At 42.8% G+C, this 27,293-nt stretch overlaps 1 protein-coding gene across 1 annotated transcript in view; it reads right to left on the bottom strand.

The window, feature by feature from the left end:
* Positions 1 to 27,293, bottom strand: part of tdrd9 (tudor domain containing 9) — a 75,196-nt gene that overhangs the window by 10,605 nt on the left and 37,298 nt on the right. Inside the window, exons 15-30 of the mRNA XM_078407149.1 lie at positions 27,117 to 27,279; positions 26,946 to 27,009; positions 24,473 to 24,536; positions 21,272 to 21,316; positions 18,932 to 18,985; positions 17,920 to 18,036; positions 17,422 to 17,529; positions 15,282 to 15,382; positions 14,134 to 14,307; positions 13,864 to 13,981; positions 12,230 to 12,439; positions 7,171 to 7,260; positions 6,154 to 6,411; positions 3,188 to 3,349; positions 2,997 to 3,067; positions 42 to 151 (exon numbers count right to left, since the gene is read on the bottom strand). Of these exons, the coding sequence (XP_078263275.1) occupies positions 42 to 151; positions 2,997 to 3,067; positions 3,188 to 3,349; positions 6,154 to 6,411; positions 7,171 to 7,260; positions 12,230 to 12,439; positions 13,864 to 13,981; positions 14,134 to 14,307; positions 15,282 to 15,382; positions 17,422 to 17,529; positions 17,920 to 18,036; positions 18,932 to 18,985; positions 21,272 to 21,316; positions 24,473 to 24,536; positions 26,946 to 27,009; positions 27,117 to 27,279 (1,909 nt within the window). The remainder of the gene's footprint in view (positions 1 to 41; positions 152 to 2,996; positions 3,068 to 3,187; positions 3,350 to 6,153; positions 6,412 to 7,170; positions 7,261 to 12,229; positions 12,440 to 13,863; positions 13,982 to 14,133; positions 14,308 to 15,281; positions 15,383 to 17,421; positions 17,530 to 17,919; positions 18,037 to 18,931; positions 18,986 to 21,271; positions 21,317 to 24,472; positions 24,537 to 26,945; positions 27,010 to 27,116; positions 27,280 to 27,293) is intronic.

Raw genomic sequence — 27,293 nt, forward strand, 5'->3', positions numbered from 1 at the left:
ATCTTGTTAAATTATGCCTTGTCTGAAGTGACCTTTCATACCTGAGGTATTTACTGACACTGATGCACCAATCAATATCCTCTGGTGAACATCTTCAGGGGCATTGTTCAGCGCTACTGAATTTATACTCTCTCTCTCAATCCACACATTCCTATGCAAATTTAAAAAAATAAAGAGTTTGAAAGAATTAAAATCAGCTGCAGATAAACAAAAATCTCCCTCTAAACTGTATTTAAGTCCGGAAGTGGCGGCGCTGCCCTGCAGCTGCGGCTCGCCGGCAGTCTGTTTGTCTTTCTTCTTTCTTTGTCTATTTGTTAGTGTTAGATGTATGAAATAGCGTATCTTTAGCTGTGTATATGTGGGGGGTGGTGGGGGGAGGGGGAAACCTTTTAAAAAATCTCTTCCTCAACGGAGATGCGACCCTTTCCGAGTCGTATCTCCGTTTGCGCTAAAAAAAAAAATTAAAAACACGGGGCCTTCCATCGCCCGCAGGGCCTTCCATCGCCCGGTGCGGCTCGGCCTCTGGACTTAACAGTGCCCGGTGCGGCTCGGCCGCGGGGCCTTCCATCGCCCGGTACGGCTCGGCCACGGGACTTTACATCACTGGTGCGGCTCGGCCGCGGGGCCTTCCATCGCCCGGCGCGGCTCGACCGCGGGACTTTACATCGCTGGTGCGGCTCGACCGCGGGGCCTTCCATCGCCCAGCACGGCTCGGCCGTGGGACTTAGCTGCGCACGGTACGGCCGCGGGGTCTTCCACCGCCCGGCTCGGCCGCGGGATGTTTCAGCGCCCGGAGCGGCTCGGCCGCGGGGACTTGGGCGTGGGAAGAGAGCGGAAGTTTTGTTGCCTCCATCACAGTCAGGGGGTGTTTGGAGTCACTGTGATGGATGTTTGTGTTGGGGTTATGTGTCTTGTGTTTCTTTTTTTTGTGTGACTGCTGGTAACGTAATTTCGTTCGGTACCTCGGTACCGAATGACAAATAAAGGCTCTGTATCTCTGTATCTGTATCTCTGTATTCAGATTTTTAAACAGCCAAACTACAGGTCATGCAGGAATGCACAGACATCAGTTCACTTTCAAAGGTCTTGACCTGAAACGGCACCTATTCCTTTTCTCCAGTGATGCTGCCTGACCTACTGAGTTACTCCAGCACTGTCCATCTTCACTTTCAATTAAAGCAGGTGTTGCACTAAGCCTATCAACTATTTGTGACCAGATTGTCTATCACATGAATTTTCATGAACATTTTCCTGACAATTGTCAGAAACCGAAAGAAACTTTTGGCAACTGAAACATCTATTATTTCAGTAACGTTTATAAAGTTTTGGTTTTTATCTGTTTTACATAATAACTTTAGACCACTACTAAAGTAAGATTGCCTACTTTAATTCCCAATACATCACCCAATTCCATCCTTGCCTCTTCTCATGTTGCTAAAATTGTCAGTCAGACATCTGTAACCTCAAATGTCTATTAAATTCACTCCTTGTCAATCTCCATCATTCTTTCGATTAAACACTGAGAGCTGCATTGTTTAAACATAAGTTAACAAGCACAGGGTGATAATCAGACTTTCATGTAAAAACCCTGTATTAAAATTTTCATCTGGTTTCCAAATCGCATTTTAGCTTTATATGAATTTGGAGTATAGTGTGGAGTTCTGGTCATCCCGTTAAAGGAAAGATGTGGAGGCTTTGTAAAGGGTACAGAGAAAGTTTACGAGAATGATGCTTGGATTAGAGGGCATTAGCTATGGAGAGGTTGGACATACTTGGATTCTTTTCTCTGCAATGTCAGAGCTTGTGGGAAGACCTGATAGTAGTATATATAATTATGAGAGACCATCACTCAGAACCTTTTTTTCCTGGATGGGAAAAAAAAATCAAAGACAAGAGGGCATAGATTTAATGTATAATGCGCAAAGTTTAAAGGAGATGTGCAGGGCAGGTTTTTTTATACAGAGGGTGGTGAGTGCAAGGAAGACGTTTCCAGGGGTGGTGGTTGAGGCAGATACGATAGTGGCATTTAAGAGACTTTTGGATAGACATATGGACATGCAAGGAATTGATGGATAAGAATTGTGCAGGTAGATTGGGGGCCGACTTCGGGAGCTCTGGCATCGGCAGCTTCTTCGTCCGCCCGAATCGCGAGGCCTGGGTTGGCCCGCTGCGGACCTTTCACCATCCGGCATGGCCTGGAATAGGCCGCGGGATTTTCCACCGCCCGGCAGGGGCTTCAAAGTCGGGAGTCCCGACGTGGCAATTTCGACTGCCTGACCGTGGGAGAAGACGGCAGGGAAGAGAAAAGACATTCTGGCCTTCCATCACAGTGAGGAGGTGACTGGAGGAGACTCACTGTGATAGATGTTTTTTGTTTTATGTTGGTTTTTGTGATTGTGTGTTCTATTGCTTTCTTTTTTATTGTCTCATTGTTGACTCTGTGTAACGTAATTTCGTCCAAAAACATTTTTTTGGATGACGATAAAGGTACTTTATACTTTTTATAAGAGATGGTCCTGGCATCATGATAGGCAGACATTGTGGCCTATTGGGCCTGTTCTTGTGCTGCATTGTGCAATATTTTGCCTTTTAAAAAATCTGCCCTTCATTTATTCTAACTTTTTGATTATCCTAACTGGTGGCTTTAGTTCCAGCTTTAAATTTTGGAAATAGTTCCTTAAATAATTCCATTCTTACTTTCATTTCTTCTCTTTGGTTTTACCTTAATATGTTGCTTGTCATTGAATAACACTTCTATGACGTACCTTGGAATCTTTTACTTCATAGAACTATGTTAATAAGGAGGTTATTTTCTAATATTCAAGGTGCAATACCTGTCAAGTCAATTCCAATTTCTCATGAATTACAATGACAACAACATAAAATTCTTCACATACTAATAGGTATTAACAATGTTCTATTCTCTAAATGCAAAACATAATACTGAGGTTCTATGGCAAAGAATTTTCACACTAGAATTATTTAATTTTCCTTACCGGAACCTGGACATTGTAGTCATACTATAAAATTTGGCCTCATATGGATTAAAGGGACCATGCAAATAGACCTGAATTCATTAAAAGACAATCAAATCAGTAAACAAAATGTCGGATGAATACATTATGTTGAAAATCAATTTATACCTAAAATTCCTTGATTGCCATTTTTATTGGAAGTAATTACTTACCTTAGTACTTGGAAAACTGAGTTTAGCAGATGGGAAAGCTTTAACTAATGTTTGAATCAGCTTCCAGTTTTCCTCTTTCTGAGTCCATGTAGTCCGTTGATTTAAACCTATCCTTTTCTGGATTGGAGACTGTAACATCGTTTTCAGTTGCTCATGACTTAACTAGGCGCAAAAAGGCATGGATGTTAAAACAGATGTAGACAAAAACAAAATGTTGTGCAATAAGAGTCAGCCATCCTAACAGTAAGGAAAATAGGGACTAGCGGAATCAAAGGATATGGGGAGAAGGCAGGCACGGGTTACTGATTTTGGATGATCAGCCATGATCACAATGAATGGCGGTGCTGGCTCAAAGGGCCAAATGGCCTCCTCCTGCACCTATTTTCTATGTTTCTATGTTAAAATGCTGGAGTAACTCAGCGGGCCAGGCAGCATCTCTGGAGAGAAGGAATGGGTGACATTTTTGGTCGAGGCCCTTCTTCAGACCTAAGCAAAATATAAAGACAGGTTTTAATTTATAAGATTTGATAATACATGTGGTGATCCACACAAACCAGGGCTAAGCCATACTTGATTTAATGCCGAATTAGCTCCGAGCCAAAGATATGGTCTTCTGGTAAGCTGGAAGTGTCTCCTGGCTGCTATTCAAACACGATATCTAGATGAGACATGGCAGATTGGATGGTACCCTACGTGTTTGTTTCTCAGACCCTTCTCCATTCTCAGCACACCAATATAAGGGGATTGGAAGGATATTAGTCACATTCAGGCAGAGGAGGAGTTTAATTTGGCATCATGTTTGACACAGACATCTTGAGCCTTAGACCTGTTCCCGAGCTGTACTGTTCAATGTATCACTCAAACATGTTCTTGGCAAGATAGAAGGAGATGCAAACAATTTAATGAAATTAGAGATCACTAAGTAAACAGTACCTGCGCATAGCAAAGGCAAAACTAATCAGTTGATTATTTCCAAATGTGATGAAAATTATTGTAGAGTTTTGAGATTTCAAAGATATACATAGAAATTATAAAACAGCACAACATAATAGTTATTTATATTTGTATTCATAGAAGTTTCCTTTGATGCATTTGGAAATTGGGCAACACAGTACTTAATATCATGAACATAATGAATATTCTGTTAAAGATGGAAATTTGTGCCTTTAATACTGCATTATTTGCTTTTTAATAAAGTATTATTTCTGCAGTGGATTCACAAGTGGAAAGTTTACACACTATGCTTTCTTTTTGGAAAGAACATGATGCAATAGAGATGATGAAATTACCAGGCTTAAAAACTAAAAACTGTTTCCACAGACGTGGCCAGCTGCAATTTAAAGCTGTTCCTGCTTTTACTTCAAATTTTGAGCATTTTCAGTTTCCTTCTTTGCATTTCAGCAGATGCATGGTCCACCCAAATGTTATTTAATTTGGCCTGTGGTCATAGAGTCCGAGGATGATTTCAAAAGATACTTCGAGGATGAACACTCAGAAAGCATTTGGCCTCTGTGGTGTACCTTGCCACATTCTTAAAATCTGTGCGGATCAATTGGATGGGGTTTACGCAGACATTTTCAATTCTCACCATTACGGTCTGAGATTACCACCTGCTTTAAAAGGACATCCATAATACAGATGCCCAAGAGGAGCAACGTGACATGCCTCAATAACTATTGGCGGTTACATCTGTTGTGAAGTGCATGAAGTTGGTTATGACACAAATCAACTCCTGCCTGAGTTATGATCGAGACCCACTTCACTTTGCCTAACACCACGAAAAGATCTACAGTGACTGCGATGTCACTGGTTCTCCACTCTGCACTAGACCACTTGAATAACAAAAAGATATGTCAGGCTGTTGTTCATGGAAGGTAGACACAAAATGCTGGAGTAACTCAGCGGGACAAGCAGCATCTCTTGAGAGAAGGAATCTGTGATGTTTCGGGCCAAGACCCTTCTTCAGACTCATGTTCATGGACTACAGCTCGCTGTTTAACATCATAATTCCTTCCAAATACTTTGACAAACTCAGGATCTGCGTCTCTGTTCCTCACAATGCAGTTGAATCTTCGACTTCTTCTATCAGTGCTGAGCAGCATCTACACCTCCTCCTCATTGACCATCAGCACAGGGCCCCCCCAGGGTTGTGTACTCAGTCTCCTGCTGTATTCTCTCTACACATCTTTAAATTTGCCAACAACATTACTTTCATTCGACAAATCAAGAGTTTAGGAGGGAGATCAATAATCAGGATATTTTATTTTTGTTCATATTCAGAACTTATGACAAATAAGCACTCTGCAAAGCTCACTATAGGACCTGGCCACCCAACTCGATAACAGCATTGTCCAAATATATGCTTTGGATTTAGGCTGCATATTAAATGATAATCAAAAGCACTGAGGTGGTAGATCAGTACAGCACAGGAACAGGCACTATGGCCCACAATATCTATGCCGAGCATGACACCAGGTTAAACAAATCTCTTCTGCCTTCCCGTGATCCATATCCCTCCACCATTTGCGTATCCATGTGCCAATCCAAAAGCCTTTGATGCCACTATCGTAATTGCCTCTACCACCACCATCTCTGGCAATGCAATCCAAACTTGCCCCACACTTCTACTTTGATCTTTGCCACTCTCGCCTTAAAGCTATCCCCTTTAGTCTTTGACATAACTTGTGCTCGAGTCAGGTTTCAGTTGCGATGGTCAAGTATGGTTTAGGTCAGATTTCAATCTATGTTCCGGTCAATCTCATGTTAACCAAATGCATTTGGTTAGTTATTGAAATGAAAGGGGACTGAAATGCACATGTTCGCAACTTCAAATCCTTTTAGAATCAAAAGGCATGGAAGGTTCTGTTCTAGTTTGTTGGATGTAAAATCAAACCCAGTTGTTAAATCAAAAATTTAGTTTATACTTTGCAAGGAAATATCATTCAAATAGAAGACAATCACCAAACCTTAGATTCGTAGGTCTCCTCAGCTAGTTCAGCAAAGCCTTCATCAATGAGGATTTCTCGCACATTACAGCCGAGGTTGGAAGTCTGCAAGCTTAGGTCTACCCGTAACACAATGTGCACAATGGAGTAAACCTTTACAAGCAGCACACAGTTTTTCACCAAGGTGCAGAATCTTCTCTTGGCTTTGGCGCTCCACCGATCTCCAGATATCATGGAATACGCAGATGGCCGCATGTTGCAGATTTGACATTGAAGAGCCTGAATGGAAAATCTTTTTAATATTATTGAAATACAAGGCCTCCACGATCATAACTTTTTACAAAATAAGCTATCATTTTACAAGCACGATCACAGGTAAATGAATGACTTCATCAGTCACTTTCAATGAAATAGATGTGTGCAGGAAGGAAATGCAGATACTGAAGACAGACACAAAGTGCTAGAGTTACTCAGCGGGTCAGGCAGCATCTCTGGAGAAAAGGAATGGGTGACACTTCGGGTTGAGACCCTTCTTCAGACTGAGAGCATCTCTGTAGAAACCTATTCCTTTTCTCCAGAGATGCTGCCTGACCTACTGAGTTACTCCCACATTTTGTTACCCTTCAACTTTAATACCCTTTGCACCGAACAAGTGGCAGTAATATAGCCTAGACCATGGACTGGATTTGGTTGGCATTGATCAGCAACTCGCTGATAAATAGAAAGAACCACAGGAGATCATTCATCCTAAAACATCACAATGTATTCTCAGTGTCAAAATCATTTTGCAGATGGTGTTCACTGCATTAGCATTTTTTGCTTTGGATATATCCTAATGTTAGATTTATTATCTCTTAAATCTATAGCATGCTGTTCTGTATTTTGAACTTTAAAATCTTGTTTGAAATTACAGAACAATCTCAATTAAATAAACCCACTTAAAGTGAAATATAAATTACTATTGAAATAGCAAATATCTCAGATGTAATTCTCATTTTCAATAACATCGTGCAAAAAGTAATAACTAGTTGAATATACCTGAAAAGGCAACTCCAAAAGGTTATGTGGAATATTCCGCAATAGATCTGTTGCAACTCTCGCTGTATTTCCATAATCCACAAAGAAAACCTGCAAGATATTTTAATAAGTAAATCATGCTGAATTTAGAAAGTAGTATAAACGATTAAAACAAATACAAGTGCTGGAGTAACTCAGTGGGTCAGGAAGCATCCCTGGACAACATGGATAGATGACATTTTGGGTCAGGACACTGCTTCAGAAGAATGGTCCCGATTTGAAACATCACCCATCTCATTCTCCAGACATACTGCCTGATCTGATGAATTACTCCAGCATTTAGTGTTTTAAAAAAAATAAACCAGTACCCACAGTTCCTTATTTTTCTAATTTAAATGATAATTCTCAGCAGTGGTGGAGCTGGTAGTCATGCTGCCTCAGTGCACAACCTGGGTTCAATTGTGATGCTGGTGATCTGGTGTCCTTAGAGGATTGGTTTCCTTCAACATCTAAAAGATGTGCAGGTTGGCAAGTTAATTGACCACTGTAAATTGTCCCATACAAAAGTTTCGAATCTGCCTCAACCACCACCCTCAGCAGCACATTCCAGGCACTCACTAGCCTCTGAAAAAAAAACTAGCCCTGCACATCTCCTTTAACCTTTGCCCCTCTCACCTTAAAGCTAAACCTCCTCATATTTTATGTTCATAAGTGATAGGACCAGAATTAGACCGTCCGGCCCAATAAGTCTACTCCACCATTCAATCATGGCTGATCTATCTCCCTCCTAACCCCATTCTCCTGCCTTCTCCTCATAACTTCTGGCACCTGTACTAATCAAGAATCTATCTATATCTGCCTTAAATATATCCACTGACTTGGCCTCCACAGCCTTCTGTGGCAAAGAACATTCTTCTAAACTCCACCGAGTATAGGCCCAGTGCCGTCAAACGTTCATCATATGTTATCCTACTCATTCCTGGGATCATTCTTGTAAACCTCCTCTGGACCCTCTCCAGAGCCAGCACATCCTTCCTCAGAAATGGTGCCCAAAATTGCTCACAATCTTCCAAATGTGGCCTGATCAACACCTCATAGTCACAGTATTTGATTTTCCATCCTGAGAAAAAATTTCCGACTGTCTACCCTATCTATGCCTCCCAATCTTAGACACATATTCGGGTCTCCCCGCAATCTCCAGCACAGCAGAGAAAACTTGTAAAATTATTGTAATTGTTTTTAAACTTTACTTTAGACAAACGCTTGGAAACAGGCCCTTCAGCCTACCGAGTCTTTGCTGACCAGCGATCACCCTGTACACTAGCACAATCCTACACACTGAAGCGGGACATGAGTGTCAAGCAAAGCCAATGAAGCGGGACACGTGTCAAGCGAAGTTAGGGCTATCTGAGCGCCGGACAATTCCCATAGCCTCCATGTTGCGAAACTCCGCTTTGGCAATCTGGAACTTGTCGGGAGGCAGCCTGCGGGCGCGGAGCGATGGTCCCGAAGTAAGAATGTGGTGCACCACACCATATTTCGGGCTGGCCAAGTGGAATTGCAGAGTCAAAATTTCAGGAAAGCCCCCCAAAATTTAGGCATAAATGTTGTCCACTGCAGACGGTTTGGCGTGGCTGACGCAGCAGGGCTCAAGGAGATCACTTACAATGTGGAAGCATGGATGAGGCGTTTCCCCCTCACGTCAACTAAAAGTGATTGCGCCCGCAGGACGTCGGCGCCCAGCAACGGCTGGGGCACGTCTGAAAGGCCAGGTGAAGCCGCAAGAGCCAAAGATAAGCGGAATGATGCGGACGCTGTAGGTTCATATGGCGCTGTCATTCGCGGCAGTTAACGAGGGCCCCTGCTTCCCAGAACGAGTGTCCACCCCCGATGGGGGCAAACCACTGACATCCGCCCGTGTTCACCAGGAAATGTCGTCCCGAGCGCCGGTCCTATGCATATAAGCGGTGTATCTGGCCAACTGCCGAGGTGATTACTGGCGGCCGGCCCCGGCATTTCCCGGAAACGAATAGGGCGAGCGGCATTGGGAGGAACCCCAGCGTTGGTGGTAGAAGCATCACTTCTTCTTGTTCATACCAGCTTCTCCCGGAGCAACTCAGCTCAGCCCCCCGGTTGTCACGACCCCAGGTCGCTGTGTCCTCAAAGGTGCTGTGACACACGATCAAGCAAACCTCCGCCCTGCCACCTGGCTACCCACAGCTCGTCTGCGCGTTCCGCCAGCTGCAGGGGGCCATTGAAACTCACCCCTGAGAGGTGCAGGCAGATGTCGTCGGACAACTGCTCTAGGAAGGCATACACAAAAAGCAGGCAGGGCCGTTGAGCGTGAGCATTTCACTCATGAGGGCTGATGGCCTATGGTCGCCGTGCCCACCTATGTGGAGGATCCGCGCCGCTCGATCCAGGCGGCTGAGCCCGAAAGTGCAGAGGAGCAGCGCCTTGAGGCCTTCGTATTTATTGGTCGCTGGCAGCTCGCGCAGGTAAAGCACCAATTGACCGGCAATCTCCTGGTCGAGCACGCCAATGATATAGAAGTAGCAGATGTCATCGGCTGCAATCCTGCGGATGTGGAATTGAGCTTCCGCCTGCTGGAACCACACCTGGGGCTGCGAGGTCCTGAAGACTGGCAGTTTAAGTGCGACCGCGTTTTGTTGGGCCTGGTTGGCAGCAACAGCGGGCCGAGGGCTGGCGGCGTCCATTAGTGCGATCCAAAATACCTATTTCGGACCGTCGGGGTCACCAATGAAGCGGGACACGAGTGTCAAACAAAGCAAATGAAGCGGGACACGTGTCAAGCAAAGTTTTCTTTACTCCTCAAGCACCATACAGCTCCCCAAACCCATTCAAATCCTCCTGGAACCACCACCAACTGCCACTCCTCCCCATTCCATGTTCCGTGACCACACCCCCCGAGCCAAGGGTTCGCAAGACATGTGGCTCACCACCAGGGACCGCCACAACACCAAGGAATAAATTTACAGCAAAGTACATTGGACAGCATTGTCAGTTAAGCGTTATAACATATCTTCCACCACATCAAGCTAGAATGTGTTATCCACAAATTTTCACGAAAGAACAAGTGTGCATTCATGTACCACCTTCCGCAACACAAAATAAATGCCAAAATACTTTCCGTCTGGTTCTTTAATTTAAAAAAGTAGGCAAATCTTTGAGATGGAAAATTTTCATAATGGTGTTATTACTCAAAACCAGTGTTCGACGAACACTGAATAGGCCTTAGCAAGGTGCTTGTTTAGCCAGCTTTCTAGACTGACGTAGTTACGTGTAACGTATTTTGTTGTGCAGCTAGGTAGCTTGTCAGGATTTTGACTCAGTAATAATAACAAAAAATAATTCTGTGACAGAAATGTATGTTCTCTTTCAACAGCTTACAACCACCACAATCATCTTCCTTTGTGTTTGGCAATGACACCAAATAGTATTGTTTACTTCCCTTAACACGGCAATGGATCCTTCCAGTATTCCTTGAAGCTACATTTCGTCAAATGCTGCGAGAATGTCGAGAATAATCCCGCTCATATCATCTGCATGAATCAGCTCTTCTTTCCCATTTTTGGAGCAAGGATGTCTGATCCTGACACAGGATCAGGGGACACAGTCCAAGAATAAAGGTGAGGCCATTTAAAACTGAGGTGAGAAGAAACTTTTTCACCCAAAGAGTTGTGCATTTGTGGAAATCTCTGCCACAGAAGGCAGTGGAGGCCAATTCACTGGATGAATTTAAAGGAGAGTTAGATAGAGCTCGAGGGGCTAGTGGAATCAAAGGATATGGGGAGAAGGCAGGCACAGGTTACAGATTGTAGATGATCACCCATCCTCCTGATCCTCCTGCACCTATTTTCTATGTTTCTATGTAATATAATCAATACAAAGAAAAGGGCATTGGTGACATGTATCACTTAATAACAATGCCAACACCGTCCTTCACCTTGCTAATGGGTAAGGGGAGATTGATTTAGCAGTAATTAGTTAGATTGAATTGGCATGCTTTTGGTAGAACAGACAGAACTGGGCAAATTTTGCACATTACATGGACAGATGTCAGCAGCGTGGTAGAACATGAGTAAATTGGAAGGGTCTTGACCCAAAACATCACCTATTCCTTCTCTCCAGAGAAGCTGAATATCCCGCTGAGTTACTCCAATTTTTTGTGTCTATTTTTGGTTTAAACCAGCATCTGCAGTTCCTTCCTACACACGGGTAAATTGGCTGGAGTTTCAGCTAGTTCTGGTGCATGGCTTCAGCAACAGATGGTGTATGGTTGCATCCTATTGCCTTTCTTGTATCTAGTGTCCTCAGCTCTTTCTTAACATCATGTACAGTGAACAAGATTGACTAAAAGGCAGGCTTCTGTAATGGTCGGGACCTCAGTCAGAAGAAAGTGGATTATCCTCCCAGTACCTGTCTGAAGAAGGTATGAAATATTTCACATCAACTTTTGCACCAAGATGTTGTCGTCAATTATTGTTGATGAGAATATCCATGCAGCTGCCTTCTCAGCTAATAATTTAAATGTCCAATATTTTATGCCTCAATGCGGCGAGACGGAGTACTGTGTAGATCTACTCAAAGTATGATCAGTTAATTCATAGAAGTCAAAATACTGTTGTCTATTTTACCAGGTTGGCATCTCTTAACCACGGATCTCTTAATCATGGAATCAAACTTGGGTCTCCTGGATCCATGGAAATGAATGCTAAGTCAGACTATAAGTGACAGGCAGCAAAGGAATAGCATTCTTACTGCTGCTGATGGCCTTCAGAGCCACATGGACACCCAATTTTGAATTGTTAGATCTGTTAGGAGTAGATTCATTCAATAAAATGGTTGGACTAATCTAATTCTACTCCTTGTCTTATGGTCCTATTTCCACCAAAAGATACCCCTAGCTGTGGGATACTAAGTCGGTTAAGTAGGGCAAAACCCAAAGATGTCTCAACTGCAAGTGAAATTTCTACAATGCAAACCAATATCTAAAAAATCCACAGATGTTAATATTTCACAAGCTGAGAAAACACCCCTTCCCAAGTTAAACTCATACCTCAGCTGAATCACGCGAGACTTGCAAGACTTTGGCTCTATAATAATGGGTTTCACCACTGTCTGTGAATGGTGCAAGACAAAAATCAGGGCATGGTTCTACAATCAGTGATGTTAAGGTCAGCTGCTTAATTTCAGCCATCAGTTTGCTCAGTGTAAGCAAGCTCTCGCCATCTGTTCTGTAACCCCAGAAATGTCCAACTTCGACAACCTGAAAATAATAAAAAATAATTTAGTTTTGTTTACTCTTGTCATGTGTATCAAGGTACAATGAAAAGCCTTTACTCTGTACTATCCAAATAAAAGATTATACATCATTAAACCAAGCAGTTGTAGTGTATTGAGAATTCCAAAAGGCACTGAATGGGTGTCACATTCTGGACAAGCTGGGAGCTTATGACATCAAGGTGAACATATCAACAAGGAATATAACAGGCTGACTCGCAGAAAAGTTGAGATAAATGGCCATTTTTGGTTAGGAAAGCTGTAATGAATGGGTGTCGCAGGGCTTCAGTTGTTCAAAATCTGTATTAGTCATAGCTGAAGGAACCGTCCAGCTAAATTTGCCGATGATACAAAGACAAGCGGGTGGGGGGGGGGAAGGAAGTTGTGAGGAAGACAGAGAGACAACAAAAGGTTAGCATTAGGTGGACAAATAATTGGCAAAGTGGTAAAATGTGGGGAAATGAGGGGGGGGGGGGGGGGGGGGGCGGGGGCGGCGGCTCCTTCTCAGTAGGAAGCGTTCAAAACCAGGATATTGTTCAATGGAGGGAGATTGCAGAACAGGGGAACAGAATGATCTGGCTCAAATATAAGACACTGAACCTTAGCTTGCTGGTACAGCAATTAATCAGGAAGGCCAATGAGATGTTGGTCTCAACATCAAAGGATAACTAATTTACAAGTCCATAAAGATCATCAACAGACAACTGACACTTATGAACTGCTATATATTTAAATAACTAACATTCATGCAAAGATGTTTTAATGCCACACTAAATGTCAAAACAATGATGAATTGAAATTATTCTAAGAATCATAAACGCAAAATGATCCAGAAGCTAGGATACAAACAGAAAATACAAAAAAGATTCAGATCAGGCATTATCTGTTGTTGTTTTAAGTTGATAATTTTTCATCAACAATTTCTAAATATCTGCGATTTTGCAAATGCAAAATAGACATATATCAACCTATTCTAATAATGTAATGCGACTACAAGCTGGAACCATGAATGTTGAGAAAAGGAACAGGAGATGCTGGTTTATCAAAAAATACACTGCGCTTGAGTAATTCAGCGGGTCAGGCAGCATCTCTGGAGATCATGGATTGGTGACCTTTCAAGTCTGAAAGAACGGTCCTGATACTAAATGGTGCCTATCTATGTCCTCCAGAGATGTTGCCTGACACGCTGAATTACTCCAGCACTTGTATGTCTAACCATACATGTTTACAGCATAGTCCCATGTTTTGTGCTAACTCTTTGTCAGTCCAAAACGGATCTTTATGCCTCTCCCACTACTCTTATAACATTGCATCTTTACCTACTTCAATTATTTATCCTTCAGTTTTCCCTTACAGCAACCAATTGTCATCAAATCAACAATTCCTTTTATGTCCAAATGTTTCCATTACCTCTGTGATATTCATGGTGAAAAATTGTGGAACTGGATCACATGACAATTCCAAAGGACTTCTTGACTTCTCCTCGGGCATTAGTTGAACTGTCCAATTTTGATAGTCCACACACAATCTGCATTAGAGAGATAACCAGCTGCATTTTGATCGACTCAATGTCTTAATAACTCAGATGGACAATACCTTGTTCTCATTGTTAAATATTTTAAAGAAATTTCTGGTAAGAGTGAAATTTAGTTAATAGCATCACACCGAATAAGACATTACCTTGGATTGCGTAAGTTTGTACTATGTTGTCCTTGAGTCAATTGTTCAATTTCTTCCACAGCATGAGTATCTAACTGCAGGGGAATACGTTGCTGGGCCATCTTCAATGCCATATATACTGCCGGATGAATCTCAGTTCTCTTTATTGGATTTTGCACAAATTCAACAAAGCCCCTATTTTTGATGACAAGTATTTGTTAAACACCAAGATTTTAGAAACATAGAAAATAGGTGCAGGATGAGGCCATTCGTTCCTTTGAGCCAGCACCGCCATTCATTTTGATCATGGCTGATCATTCACAATCAGTAACCTGTGCCCAACTTCTCCCCATATCCCTTGATTCCACTAGCCCCCAGAGCTCTACCTAACTCCCTCTTAAATTCATCCAGATTTGGCCTCCACTGCCCTCTGTGGTAGAGAATTCCACAAATTCAAAACTCTCTGGGTGAAAAAGTTACTTCTCACCTGTTTTAAACGGCCTCCCCTTTATTCTAAGACTGTGGTCCCTGGTTCTGGACTCGCCCAACATTGAGAATATTTTTCCTGCATCTAGCTTGTCCAGTCATTCTATAATTTTATATGTCTCTATATAAAATCCCCTCTCATCCTTCTAAACTCCAGTGAATACAAGCCTAGTCTTTTCAATCTTTCCTCATATGACAGTCCCGCCATCCCAGGGATCAATCTCGTGAACCTACGCTGCACTGCCTCAATTACAAGGATATCCTTCCTAAAATTAGGAGACCAAAACTGTACACAATACTCCAGATGTGGTCTTACCATGGCCTTATACAATTGCAGAAGAACTTCTTTACTCATATTCTGAAATCCTCTCGTTATGAAGGCCAACATGCCATTAGCTTTCTTCACTGCCTGCTGTACCTGCACACCAACTTTCAGTGACTGGTGTACAAGGACACCCAGGTCTTGCTGCACTTCCCCCTTATCTAACCTGACACCATTGAGATAATAATCTGCCTCCTTGTTTTTGCCACTATAGTGGATAACCTCACATTTATCTACATTTCAAGGAAACATAGGCAAGAAAACATTTAGTACATTGGGATACTTGAAATGAAATTTCAAAATGATTGAGGGAAAGTTTGTATGGATGCGTTGATGATTCAGCAGATCAAAAACAACTTACTTCAATCCATCAAATGAAATAGCTTTGACTTGTCCACATTGCCTGAACAGAGACTGTAGCTGTTTATGGTATAGGAATCCATAAGGTGGCACATTCCTCACCTGTAACAAATGGAAATCAAAACTCGGTTTCACAAGCATGGTAGCTCAGGTACACAATTCAGAACGTATTTCATTTAATGATGAAAAACCGACTTGGAATGCTTTGGTACAGGTTACTTATTTGTAACTGTTTGTAAGATAAAGAATGGACAATCCAGGCAGCTAACATTTCCCTAACTCTGGAAGAGCGAGATAAAATACAACTCATCACAGCCCTCATTAAAGTAAATTCCTCAGCAGAAGGAACAAGCCCAATTTGATCAGTCCTCAAAATTAATTGCCGATGGAGCAGATGAACATAGAACAGTGTAGAACACGAACAGGCCCTTCGGCCCACAATGTCCATGCGGAACACAATGCTAATTCCAGCTCTTGTCTGCCTGCACAGAATTCATAACCCTATTTTCCCTGCGTATCCTAACCCTAATCCAAGAGTCTCTTAAATGCCTCCGCCACCACCTCTGGCAGATCGCTCCAGGCACTCACCACCCTATGTTTAAAAATTTGCCCCGCACATCTTTAAACTTTGCCCCCCTCTCACTTAAAAGATATGCCTTCCAGTATTTGATGTATCCATCCTGACTGTCTACCCTATCTTTGGGTCTTATAATTTTATATACTTCTATTAGGTCTCGCCTCAACCTCTGGCATTCCAGAGAAAAGCATCCAAGTAAATCCAACTTCTTCCTGCAGTTAATACCCCCAATCCAACCATCATCTCTGCATCCTTTCCAAAGCTTTTACATCCTTCCTGTAACGGGGCAACCAGAAATGTATGCAATACTCTAGATGCAACCTAATCATCAAGACCCTATAAAGCTGCAACATTACTTCCTAACTCAATGAACTGACCAATGAAGGCAAGTATACCATATGCCTTCTTTACCACTCTATGCACTTGTGTGGGTACTTTCAGGGAGTTATGGACTTGGACCTAAAGATCCCTGCGTACTTCAATGCTGTTAAGGGTCATGCCATTAATTGTATGTTACCCAATACATTCTGATCTATATACTGCTGTTTACTTTGACAGCCTTCCTCATAGTCCACAACCCCAGCAGCCTGAGTATTGTCCTTCCATAACACTCTGCCATCAGTAAGCCAATATTGAATCCATATAATCCACTCACTGTTCATCCTGTACATCTTAATCTGATGGATCAGCCTACCATGAGGGATTTTATCAAATGCCCTAACAAATGAATGGAGTCTGTATAAATGTCTTCACAAAAACGGCATTTCAGTGTTTGTGAAAAATCTGCGTTCCATTCGTTCTGTCAAGCAAATTATGGTCATCATTGTTAGGGACCAAAACTGCATTGTAAGATCCGACTTAGAAAGAAGCATGCTTTACTGGTGCAACTCCCTGTGGATGCTCAATTTTTCACCAAAACAACTGTTTAATATTTCAAGTCAATATCGCTATTGGATTTGATGAATGGTCATCAAAATGTTAACTCCATTTTCCTCTCCTCTGATGATTATTTCCAGCAATTTGTTTCTTTTTCAGATTTTTAGCATGTACAGTTTTTGCTTTTCCTTTAATGGTTTTTACTATAATAAAAGAAACTGCAGATACTTGTTTATACCAAAGGTAGATATAAAATACTGGAATAACTCAGCGGGTCAGGCAGCATATCTGTAGAAAATGGACAGGTGACATTTCGGATCGGGACCCTCTTCAGACTGATTGTGTGGAAGGGGAGCGGAGGAGACCTGGAAGAAAAAAAAGATTAGGACAAATCTGGATGCACAACAGATGAGCTTAGGTGGCAAGACTCCCTGATTGATCAGTTATGGTTATTACTGTCCCTTTATCCCAATTTCATGCACTCCATTCTGTACAGTTGCCAAAAATAGCAATTCTAATATCCTGATCATCTAGGTCATCTTTGTACTGAAGGGTCTTGACACGAAACGTCACGTATTCCTTTTCTCCAGAGATGCTGCATGACCCACTGTGTTACTCCAGCCTTTTGTGTACAAAATCTGGGTATGTTAGAATACAGGGACATTCTTCTAAATTAACGGCTGCATACCACTACTGTAGTTTTTGAATCTTTTCCAGCCAAGTCTTTCATTGCAACTTCTTCAGTGACTGGACCAAATGTGAAATAATTGGGGTAAAAAGCACCAGCCAGCACCATCTGCAAAGAGAATAACATTGCCAAAATAAATACATCTTGTGATTGATTTCATGAAAAAAGATCAGCATAGTTGTACAGACAGAAACAAAAATGTGAAGCGCATAAAAACAGTTGCATAAAACTGTACAATGATGTATGAAATAGAGGACTGAGGTTAAAAGTTCCTTCACTACTTGCGTTGTGCCAGGTCTTGGACAGCACACAAACACCTTGAAGAGACAGAATGTATCATGTTCCTCAAGACCAATAATGCAAAGTCAGAAGGAGCAAAAGATGCAAGTTAGAGCTCAAAGACACATATATTAGCGATACAAACTGTGATCTAGATTTACTTATTTGCTAAATTGAAAAATATTTTATTCATAGGCACATTCTCAACATAAATCATACCTGCAAAATAAACCTCTGTTTGTGTACATCCTCTTCATTAGTACGCAAATGGGTTTGATCAACATACATATTAAAACGTTGTACCCGTTCTTTCAACTCCTCATACAACTGCGCCACCTAAAAATGCATGAACAATTTAAGAGAAAACAATTGCAGGAATCCATGCTATAGAACAAAGAGGGTGGTGATAGGAGTTGCACCAAAACCTGGGTAGATACTCTATTCTGGTCATAAGCACTAAACCCCCAAGAATTTCAGGAACGGGTTGAGGCACTTTTACATATTTGTTTCCAAGATAGATGGAGGGTGGTCCAGCTGGTAGGCAATATTTTCATATTTAGTGTTAGCTAAAATGTAAAATTTCTACCCTATCAACATTGGATTATGTATTCTGAATTGCAAGGGAAATCTTAATCACATAGATTTGGACTGAGCATGTGATTCACCTTGGTTGTTATTCCATCTCACAATGTTTGAACATGCAGTCACAGGGAGCACGTACAAACTCCGTAAAGACAGCACCCGTAGTGAGGATCAAACCTGGGGCTCTGGCACTGTAAAGCTGCCACTACCACTCTACCACTACGCCACTGAGCAATGGTGACTAACCCGAGTATTTATAGCATTGTGTTTTTATTTTGGACATAATCCCATACAGTATAATACACATGGTTCCTGTTAGAGGTACATAATATTATCACACAGAAGTAGAAAACAATATTCAAGTGTTAATTCTGGTACTTCTTCCCCAAAAGGAATATGTTGTTACTGTGAAATCATATAAAACATTTTGGTAAGTTAAGGAAACTTACAATAGATGACAGGGGGTATGAATGACCCCCTGGTATCAGAAATGCAGCCATGTTTCTTCGTGGAAGAACAGAGCTATGTGATAAACTATTTCACATTAAACAACATGTTATACAATCTGTGTAGGAAGGAACTGCAGATGCTGGTTTAAACCAAAGATATACACAAAAAGCTGGAATCTAATGGTACATAATAAACTCACCTCTTTTATTCTTTTTATTTGGATGTAATTGGATTTTCCCCACTCCAACTCAGCCTGCGTTACATTAAGATAAAATATGCTGGCATGATACACAAGTTTATAAAGATTTCATATGTGATGTATCAGATATTGAATTATGGATAAGAATTGAAATTGCAAAGCTGAAATGAAACTAATAGGGCAAAAAAAAGAGAATTGTATCAATACCACCTACAAAATAATTTCTTAATATTTAACTGTACAGATTTTTTTTAACAAGCTCTGTCTCAAGATTAATGAAGTATGAATTCGAAAATTACACGAAGATTTTTGAAACAAAAATATCAGAAAGGTACATTACAATGGAACCAGAAATCTGTGTAAATCAAAGTTGTTTTTGCATTTGGTGTGTTTTCAGCTACATGTTTTAAAAATTCTATTTCTATCTTCTTTAGTCTTTGTGAGCTGAATTGATGACAAAGACTGCAAATAGATCACCATTTTGGGATGCATTTTTACATTTTGCAGAAATGTAAATGCTGCAGGTGGGTTTAATCTTTCAAATGCAGCAGGTCATTCTGGAGAGAAAATTATAGCATTTTAGTTGACGAATAATTAAAGACACCCAATGGCTTAACTGAAAGAAATGTAGATTTGACTGCACTCCAATGATTGCAGAGTTCATCAGCTCCAATGGCAGAAACTATGGTACTGTTGATACAACATGATATTATGCAGAGGCACATCATGTATATAGTATGCACTATTTACAGAATATATTTTGGCGTCACAAGTAGATAGGGCGGTAAAGAGTGTTTTAGTACACAGGCCTTCATCAGTCAGGGTCATGAATATGGAAATTAGGACGGTGCATTACAGTTGTATAACACATTGGTGAGACCGTATTTGGAGTACGGTAAGAAGGAACTGCATATGCTGGAGATAGACACAACATGCTGGAGTAACTCAGCGAGACAGGCAGCATCACTGGAGAGATGTAATGGATGTCTGAAGAAGAGTCTCGACACGAAACGTCACCCATTCCTTTGGAGTACAGTTTTGGTCATCCTGTTACAAGAAGGATGTCATTAAACTGGAAAGAGTGCAAAGAAAATTTACGAGGATGGTCCCTGTAACTCGAAGCCCTGAAGTCTCGGGAGAAAATTGGAGGCTAGAACATTATGTCTGGGAGCCGATGAGGATAAGGGGTGATCTTATCCCTCGATGTTGAAGGTCTACATTCCGTTGTTTCTATGAACTCTCAGGTGGCTTGCGAGTCCAATTCTGGTTTTGAAAGTTCTTCGTCAATCAGGGCAGGTAATTCCAGATGTCAGATCGGGCTTTGGTTGTTGCTGCCTCTCTTTCCGTTTACTTCTCTTTTCTTCTAATACTGCGCATCTGTTGGCTTCGAAGGTCGCTGTTCCTTTTTGGATGATGGTTCGCCAGAGTTTCCTGTCTTTGGCATTGGTTTCCCAATTGTCGATGGCGATTTCTCATTTCTTCATGCTGGCTTTTAAGGCATCTTTGAATTAGACACAATAAATGCAGAGTTTTTTAATCGTGTAGGTGAAATCAAGATCCAGAGGACACAGGTTTAAGGTCAGAGGGAAAAGATTTAATGGGAACTTGAGGGGGTAACCTTTTCACTCGGAGGATGGTGGAACAAGCTGCCAGAGATGGGAGTTGAGGCAGGTACTATAGCAACAATCAAAAGACATTTGAACAGGTACATGTTAAGGAAAGGTTGAGAAGAATATTGGCCAAACACTGGCATGTAGGACAAGCATAGATGGCACTTCACCTTGATTATATGGAGAATGATTTGTGGGATATCTAGACAAATCCTTGGCTCAACGTCTAAAAAAAAGTCCTGACATGAAACATTGCTTATCCATTCCCTCCACAGATGCTGCCTGGCCTGCTGAAAGTCACAGCTTCAGCACTTTATACTTAGATCAAGATTCCAGTATCTACATTTGCTTGTGTCACCTTCGTAGAGAGTCCCTGGTACTTATAATCTTAATTTAATTCTATTGAAAGGGAGCTGTGGAAGGTGAAGAGGAAGTTACCCTAGTTATTGGAGACAGCCCTGCATGCATTTATGGGAATCAAATGTCACATTGTTGCATCCGTTCATGCTCAATTAGAAACCCAAATAAAGGTAGTTCTAACTTAGTTCTAACTTATTTTGTCATCTTGATTAAATATAATTTGGAGTTTTAAATACTCTAATTCCTGGTAAGTAAATGCTTTGAAGCATCAATGTAGTCAGTTTTATAATTCATGCAGAATTGAAAGTAATCCATTAATATAGCTTGGTTTGAAAATAAACACCAATGGAAGAAAAATAATTACACAAACCCTAGGGAATCTCAGCTGCCCTTGTTCTCTGCAAGTACGCCATGCCTATGACAAAAATGTATGATAAAGGTTAACAAATTATTTACAAATCCTAAAATGGGTACATTCAGAAAAAATTATTGAAGTTGACCTCTCACTGACCAAGACAGTGGAAATAAATGCATTATGGGAAAAATGGAAAGTGGCTGCTTCATAGAAGTAGCAATGATGAGTGAGCTTGACACCAAGTCCAAAGTGAATAACTATTTGCATTCAACTACATTACCCCCAGAAATATTTAATTGCACGTAAGATAATTGACAAACCAATTTTCTTCTTCCATTCCAACAAAATGAAGTCTGCTCTGTTGTCACAGCCGAGATCAAACAACTTCCTACAGAAGTCGTCAAAACTGTAACTTTCGTAGCATTAGAAACAAACAAGTACAGGATGACACAATTAAATGACTAATTTTCTTTGAAGTTTGTATTTTTTAATAGATCGTGGTAAAAAAGGCTATGGGGATTTAGCAGTGTAGTAGTTCAGATCTGTGGTAGATCAGTCATAATTATGTTGAAATAGACGACCAGTTGGGTTCCCATTGTGACGCCAGTGATCTCAAAAGGGCGATATATATATATATATATATGTATGTAGAGAGAGCCATTCATCCCCGCCCTGGGCGGTCATTGCGGTGGCCAGCAGTAGGAGAGCGGCCGCAAGGCACTGCCCCATGTTCGTTCTGCCGGCGGCCATCTTCTTTGACCTTCTCTCTGCCGCCACTCTGCGCCACGGGAGGAAGGTGAGGGGCATGCCGGGACAGGCGGCGGTCATCCCGTCGCTGCTGCGCAGGTAAGCCGCCGGCGGGCCAGGCAATCCACCCCCAATTGCGCACGCGTGGATACGGGGTCCGGCAACCCTCCCCCAACTGCGCAGGCGCATCTGCAGGGCCCGGCAAGTGGGGGCACACTGCGCAGGTGCGACTCCCACGTTGAAACTTGGGCGTTTAAGATTATGAAGTCAACTACTTTTAAATGGAAAGGAAACTTGGAAACACACATGCACGGACACACATCTCAGGTCCAAGGTCTTTCCCAAAAATGGGCGGCCGGGCGGGGAGTGTGGGGGCCGTGGCCGGGCAAGGGGGGACAGGGAAGGAGAGAGGGTGCCACTCAACTCGGCCCCATGGTGCCAGCGCTGCAGCCAGAGCGAGCTGTGGACCCAAAGCCTCTCCTGTATTGGTCTAGCACCCTCACCCCCCCACTCACCCTTCCTTTAAAATAAATTGCTTCATTTAAAAAATGAAATGAATCTCAAGAAAATAAAGGTCCCATGTAAAATAAAGAGGTCGAGCAGGAGGTTGTAGCCAATCAATGCACTCCACGTGGGGGTGAGCGGCAGGAGCAAATCAAGAAGCCCCGGTGACCAATCAGCGCTCCCCCCACATGGGGATCTGGGCTAATCAGGCGTCATGCTGGAGGTCATAGCCAATGAATGGACCCCATGTGGGGGTGAGCGGCAGGAGCAAATCAGGATGCACCGGCCACCAATCAGAGCGGGGAGTGCCGGCGCTCCCAGACCAGACCAATTGGGCGTCGAGCGTGTGGTCGGAGCTGAACACAAAATGGCAATCCTCCACCAACTGCACACGTGCCAGAGCTGAAAACAACATAGCAACCCTCCCCCAACCGCGCACCCGCTGATCTGGAGGACATCCGTTGGGCCCCGCTGATCTGGAGGACATCCGTTGGGCCCCGCTGATCTGGAGGACATCCGTTGGGCCCCGCTGATCTGGAGGACATCCGTTGGGCCCCACTCCACCCCCCCTCAAGACCCCCTGCCCAACTCAATCCCCCTCCCTTCCCCCTACTCACCCACTCCATCCCCCCTCCCCTACTCCATACGCCCAACCCTTCCCCTCCCCACCCACTCCATACCCTTCCCCCACTCCATCCCCCACCACCCCTCACCCACTCCATCCCCCCTTCCCCCACTCCATCCTCGCCTCTCTCCCCATCCTTCCCCCCTCACCCACTCCACCCTTTTACCCCCCCCGCACCCACTTCATCCCCCTTCCCTCCCCTCCCACCCCACTCACCCACTCTATCCCCCCTCCCCAATGACCCACTCCATCCCCCCTCACCGCTCCACCCCCACTCCACCCCCTCACCCACTCCATCCCCCTCCCCTCCCTTTTCCCCCACTCTTTCCCCCCTCACCCCACCATCCCCCCACTCTCCCACCATCCCCCCTCCACCCACTTCACCCCCCCTCCTGCCCCCTCCCCTCCTGCCCCCCTCCCCTCCTGCCCCCCTCCCTTCCTGCCCCCCTCCCCACCTGCCCCCCTCCTCTCGGGCCCAGCAACGCTACCGATCCGTGCACCCGTTAGTGAGCAGTACCTGTGCTCCATGCCTGCAGCGGCGTAGAATGGGTGAATGGCGCCAAACAACGACCCCTACCGATGCGGGGAGCGTCTCCGGGTCCTGGGCCGTGCATTGAGTGGAGAGTCAGCGCTGATTGGTGGTAGGCTACGGTCATCATGTTCGACCTTCTGGCGCCGCCTCTGACGCCGCGCTGCGACAGAGGAGGAAGATCAGGCGCGAGGCATGCCGGGACGGGCGGCTGTCCTCCCGCTGATCCTCGGGGGGGGGGGGGGGGGACGACGACCCATTTGTTAAAGTTAGTTTCCCCCCCTCATTGGCCACCTCCGGATATTCAGACTATCATAAACATTACCCTTTTGTTCTCTCACCACCATCTCTCCCTTAACCTACATGCTCAACGTTGTTTCTCTGAAAATTGAAAACTCTTTCTCTTTCCACCATTTACTGCCTGATCTACTGTGTAATTCCAGTGTTTGTTTTTATTTCACATATCCTGCATCTACAGTATTTCACACTTGGATGACTGGGTGATCTCCTAATCAAACTATAGTGTAGAAAATAATATTGATTTATGCACAACATTTATAAAAAACTATCCTCCATCTTACTCAAAATTACTCTGGTGTTTTGGTGGAGATTTGTGGGAAGATTCTTTCATTTAATTTCCTCAGTTCTTTAGAGAAAGTTCACCAACTTATTTTGTTATACGGTAGAAGTTTGATGCAAGTCATGCAAGTCAAATCCATTGCCATGTGCCATATTAGCAATTAACCCTCTATTAATTATTACATGACATATAAGATAATGTAGAGCAATATTTGAGTGGTTACTTTATTACCTTGAATGCATTCACAAGTGCAATGCAATCACTTAATGTTCCATCTGAATACTCCATTTTATTCCTGCACAAACACAAATTATAATTTAGTTTTGTTGAAAGATACAGAGTGTAAACAGGCCCTTTGGCCCATCGAGTCTGCGCCGACCAGTGATCATCCCATACACTAACACTATCCCACACATGAGGGACAATTTATAATCTTTATCAATGCCAATTAACCTAGAAATCTGTACGTCTTAAGAGTGTGGGAGGAAACCAGAATACCCGGAGAAAACCCATACAGTCACAGGGAGAATGTACAAAATCTGTATACACAGCACTCATAATCATGATCAAACCCGGGTCTCTGGTGCTATAAGGTAGCAACTCTAATGCTGCCCCACCGTGCTGCCCCAAAATGAAACCACTAAAATTCATGAGTGGATGCCATTTATATTCATACTTAAGCACATTAAAAACCTGGCATCTTAGAGCAATCAGTGGACAATGCGGTGTTATTTTTTGTACCTTTTTGTCATGTTTAGTTTAGTTTTAGTTTAGAGATACAGCGCAGAGACAGGCCCTTCGGCCCACCATGTCTGCACTGACCAGTGATCCCCACACATTAACACTACCCTACACACACTATGGACAATTTTACATTTACACCAAGCCAATTAACCTACAAACCTGTACGCCTTGAGTGTGGGAGGATACCGAAGATCTTGGAGAAAACCCACGCATGTCACGGGCAGAACGTACAACCAAGCATTCATAATCCGGATTGAACCCAGGTCTCTAGCACTGTAAGGCAGGAGCTCAACCGCGACGCCACTGCGCCGCCCCAAAATTAAACCACTACGTTCTGAATTAACTTTATTTACTGTTGCAAATTTCCGAGTTGTACATCTATAAATTTCTCTGGAAGGTTATAGACGATAGAATTATATAAAATTATGGGAGGTTAAACAATCAGAACCTTTCTCCCCAGGATGTAAATGTCAAAGATTGGAGGGCAAAGCTGACAGGGGACAGTGCAGTTTAAAGGAGACTAGAAAATGGTGGACCCGTTGGGCCCAAACCTCTCCTGCATGGGTCTAGCACCCTCCCCTCCCCCCCCCTCTCACCCACTCCATCCCCCACTCCTCCCCCTCACCCACTCCATTCCCTCAACCCGCCTCATCCCCTCTTCAACCCCCCCTCATTCTCCCCACTCAATGCCCCCTCAGCCGTTTGCACCATCGCAAAGTCGAAATATCGTAAGTCAAAGCATTGTAAGTCGGGGAGCATCTGTATTAGATCAACGGGCCCCAAATGCGCAGGCGCGGAGCTATTTGGTTCCCATTGTGATGAAGAACACGGTGGTATTACTGCGCAGGCGCAGTTGACAGGCAGGGCAAGTGGAAAGGGCATTTAAAGTTTTAAAAGTCATTTTTAGGGGAACAATTCTTTCTATTGTAACTCTTACTCCTGATATATTTAGAGAATGTCCCAATCTTACCTTCAATGGATATTTCATGGCCCATTTATGCCCTCCTAATTTCTTTCTTAAGTTTACTGTTGTCAGAACATGCTGCACCTGAACTATTACTAACTCCATTTAAAAAACTCATTTGTCAGCTGTTGTTTTACTTGCAAGAAACTATTCCCGATCTATTTTCATCAGGTTCCCTCATGCTATTGAAATCAGCCTTTTCCAAATTAAAAATCATATCCCTTTCTATAACTACCTTGAAACTTATAAATTTATGGTCAGGGAATGATCCCCATTGATAGTTCCACCACTTGACCAGTTTCATTTCGTAAGGAAAAGTATTGCCTTACTTCTAGTATGAATAGTTATATACTGTCACAAAAAAGCTCACATTGTACACACTTAATACTCCATCCTATTTCCTCTCCTGTGGTAAGGCAATCTTAGTGGATTTTTGGAAAATTAAAATTCCCCTTGGAGCCTTTTGCTCATATATCTCTGTGATTTGCTTATATATCTGTTCTTCCAATTCTTTCTATTAAGAGGCTTTTACCATAACCCCAGTGAATTGACCGCCCTTCTCTTATCCTCAAATTCGACTTGTATGCCTCAAATGACCCTTCCACTCGGATATCGGTAACACTGACATTAGTGGAGTAAAGTATTAAGGATGCTAGACTGACACTCTACACTGATAAAAGACACTGAGCAGTAACAGTATGGGAAATGATAGAGGAAACATTAAAGAAAGACAGGTGCAGATCGGGGTTTGGCCTGGTATTGGAATATTAAAATGGTTGAAGGTTGCATGGGCAGCTGAACAAATATTCTCAGTTGAAACAAAACATTCAGTTTCTTGTACTGAAAATGTAGCAAATATTCAGCTTTTTATAATGAAAATGGAGGATAAGCATTATATTAGCTTGGCATTCTTTCTGTCACTCATTTCGCTTTTCCGCTACCCTTCTTTCTCCTCGTCCTTCTCATTACAGCTTCTGGAAAAAAAATCAAGTGTACCTGTATCCTTCAAGGTGCTGCTTATAAGGAATTGCAAAGAAGTTTTTCAATGAAAGGGCAGCAGCTGAAAAGAAAAAAAAGTTTATTTGGAATGAGTTCTTGTAAAAAGATTTGCAATTTGCTTTTAATTTCGTCAGCATCTGCACTCCATCTAGGTTTCTATATACTTACCAATAATAAGACATTCTTCCAAACAACCAAAAACATGTCCTAAAACTACAAGTTTTCCTAATAGGAGATCCACAGGCAAATATGCTAACACTCTTCCTAAGAAAGTTAGATCTCCATCGTATGGGTTTTCTATTCCTTTTATTTCAACAGAGAGTGCTCCCACCTTGGTGAAGAAAA

This window comes from Rhinoraja longicauda, chromosome 10 (assembly GCF_053455715.1).
Source record: "Rhinoraja longicauda isolate Sanriku21f chromosome 10, sRhiLon1.1, whole genome shotgun sequence".
Taxonomy (NCBI): domain Eukaryota; kingdom Metazoa; phylum Chordata; class Chondrichthyes; order Rajiformes; family Arhynchobatidae; genus Rhinoraja; species Rhinoraja longicauda.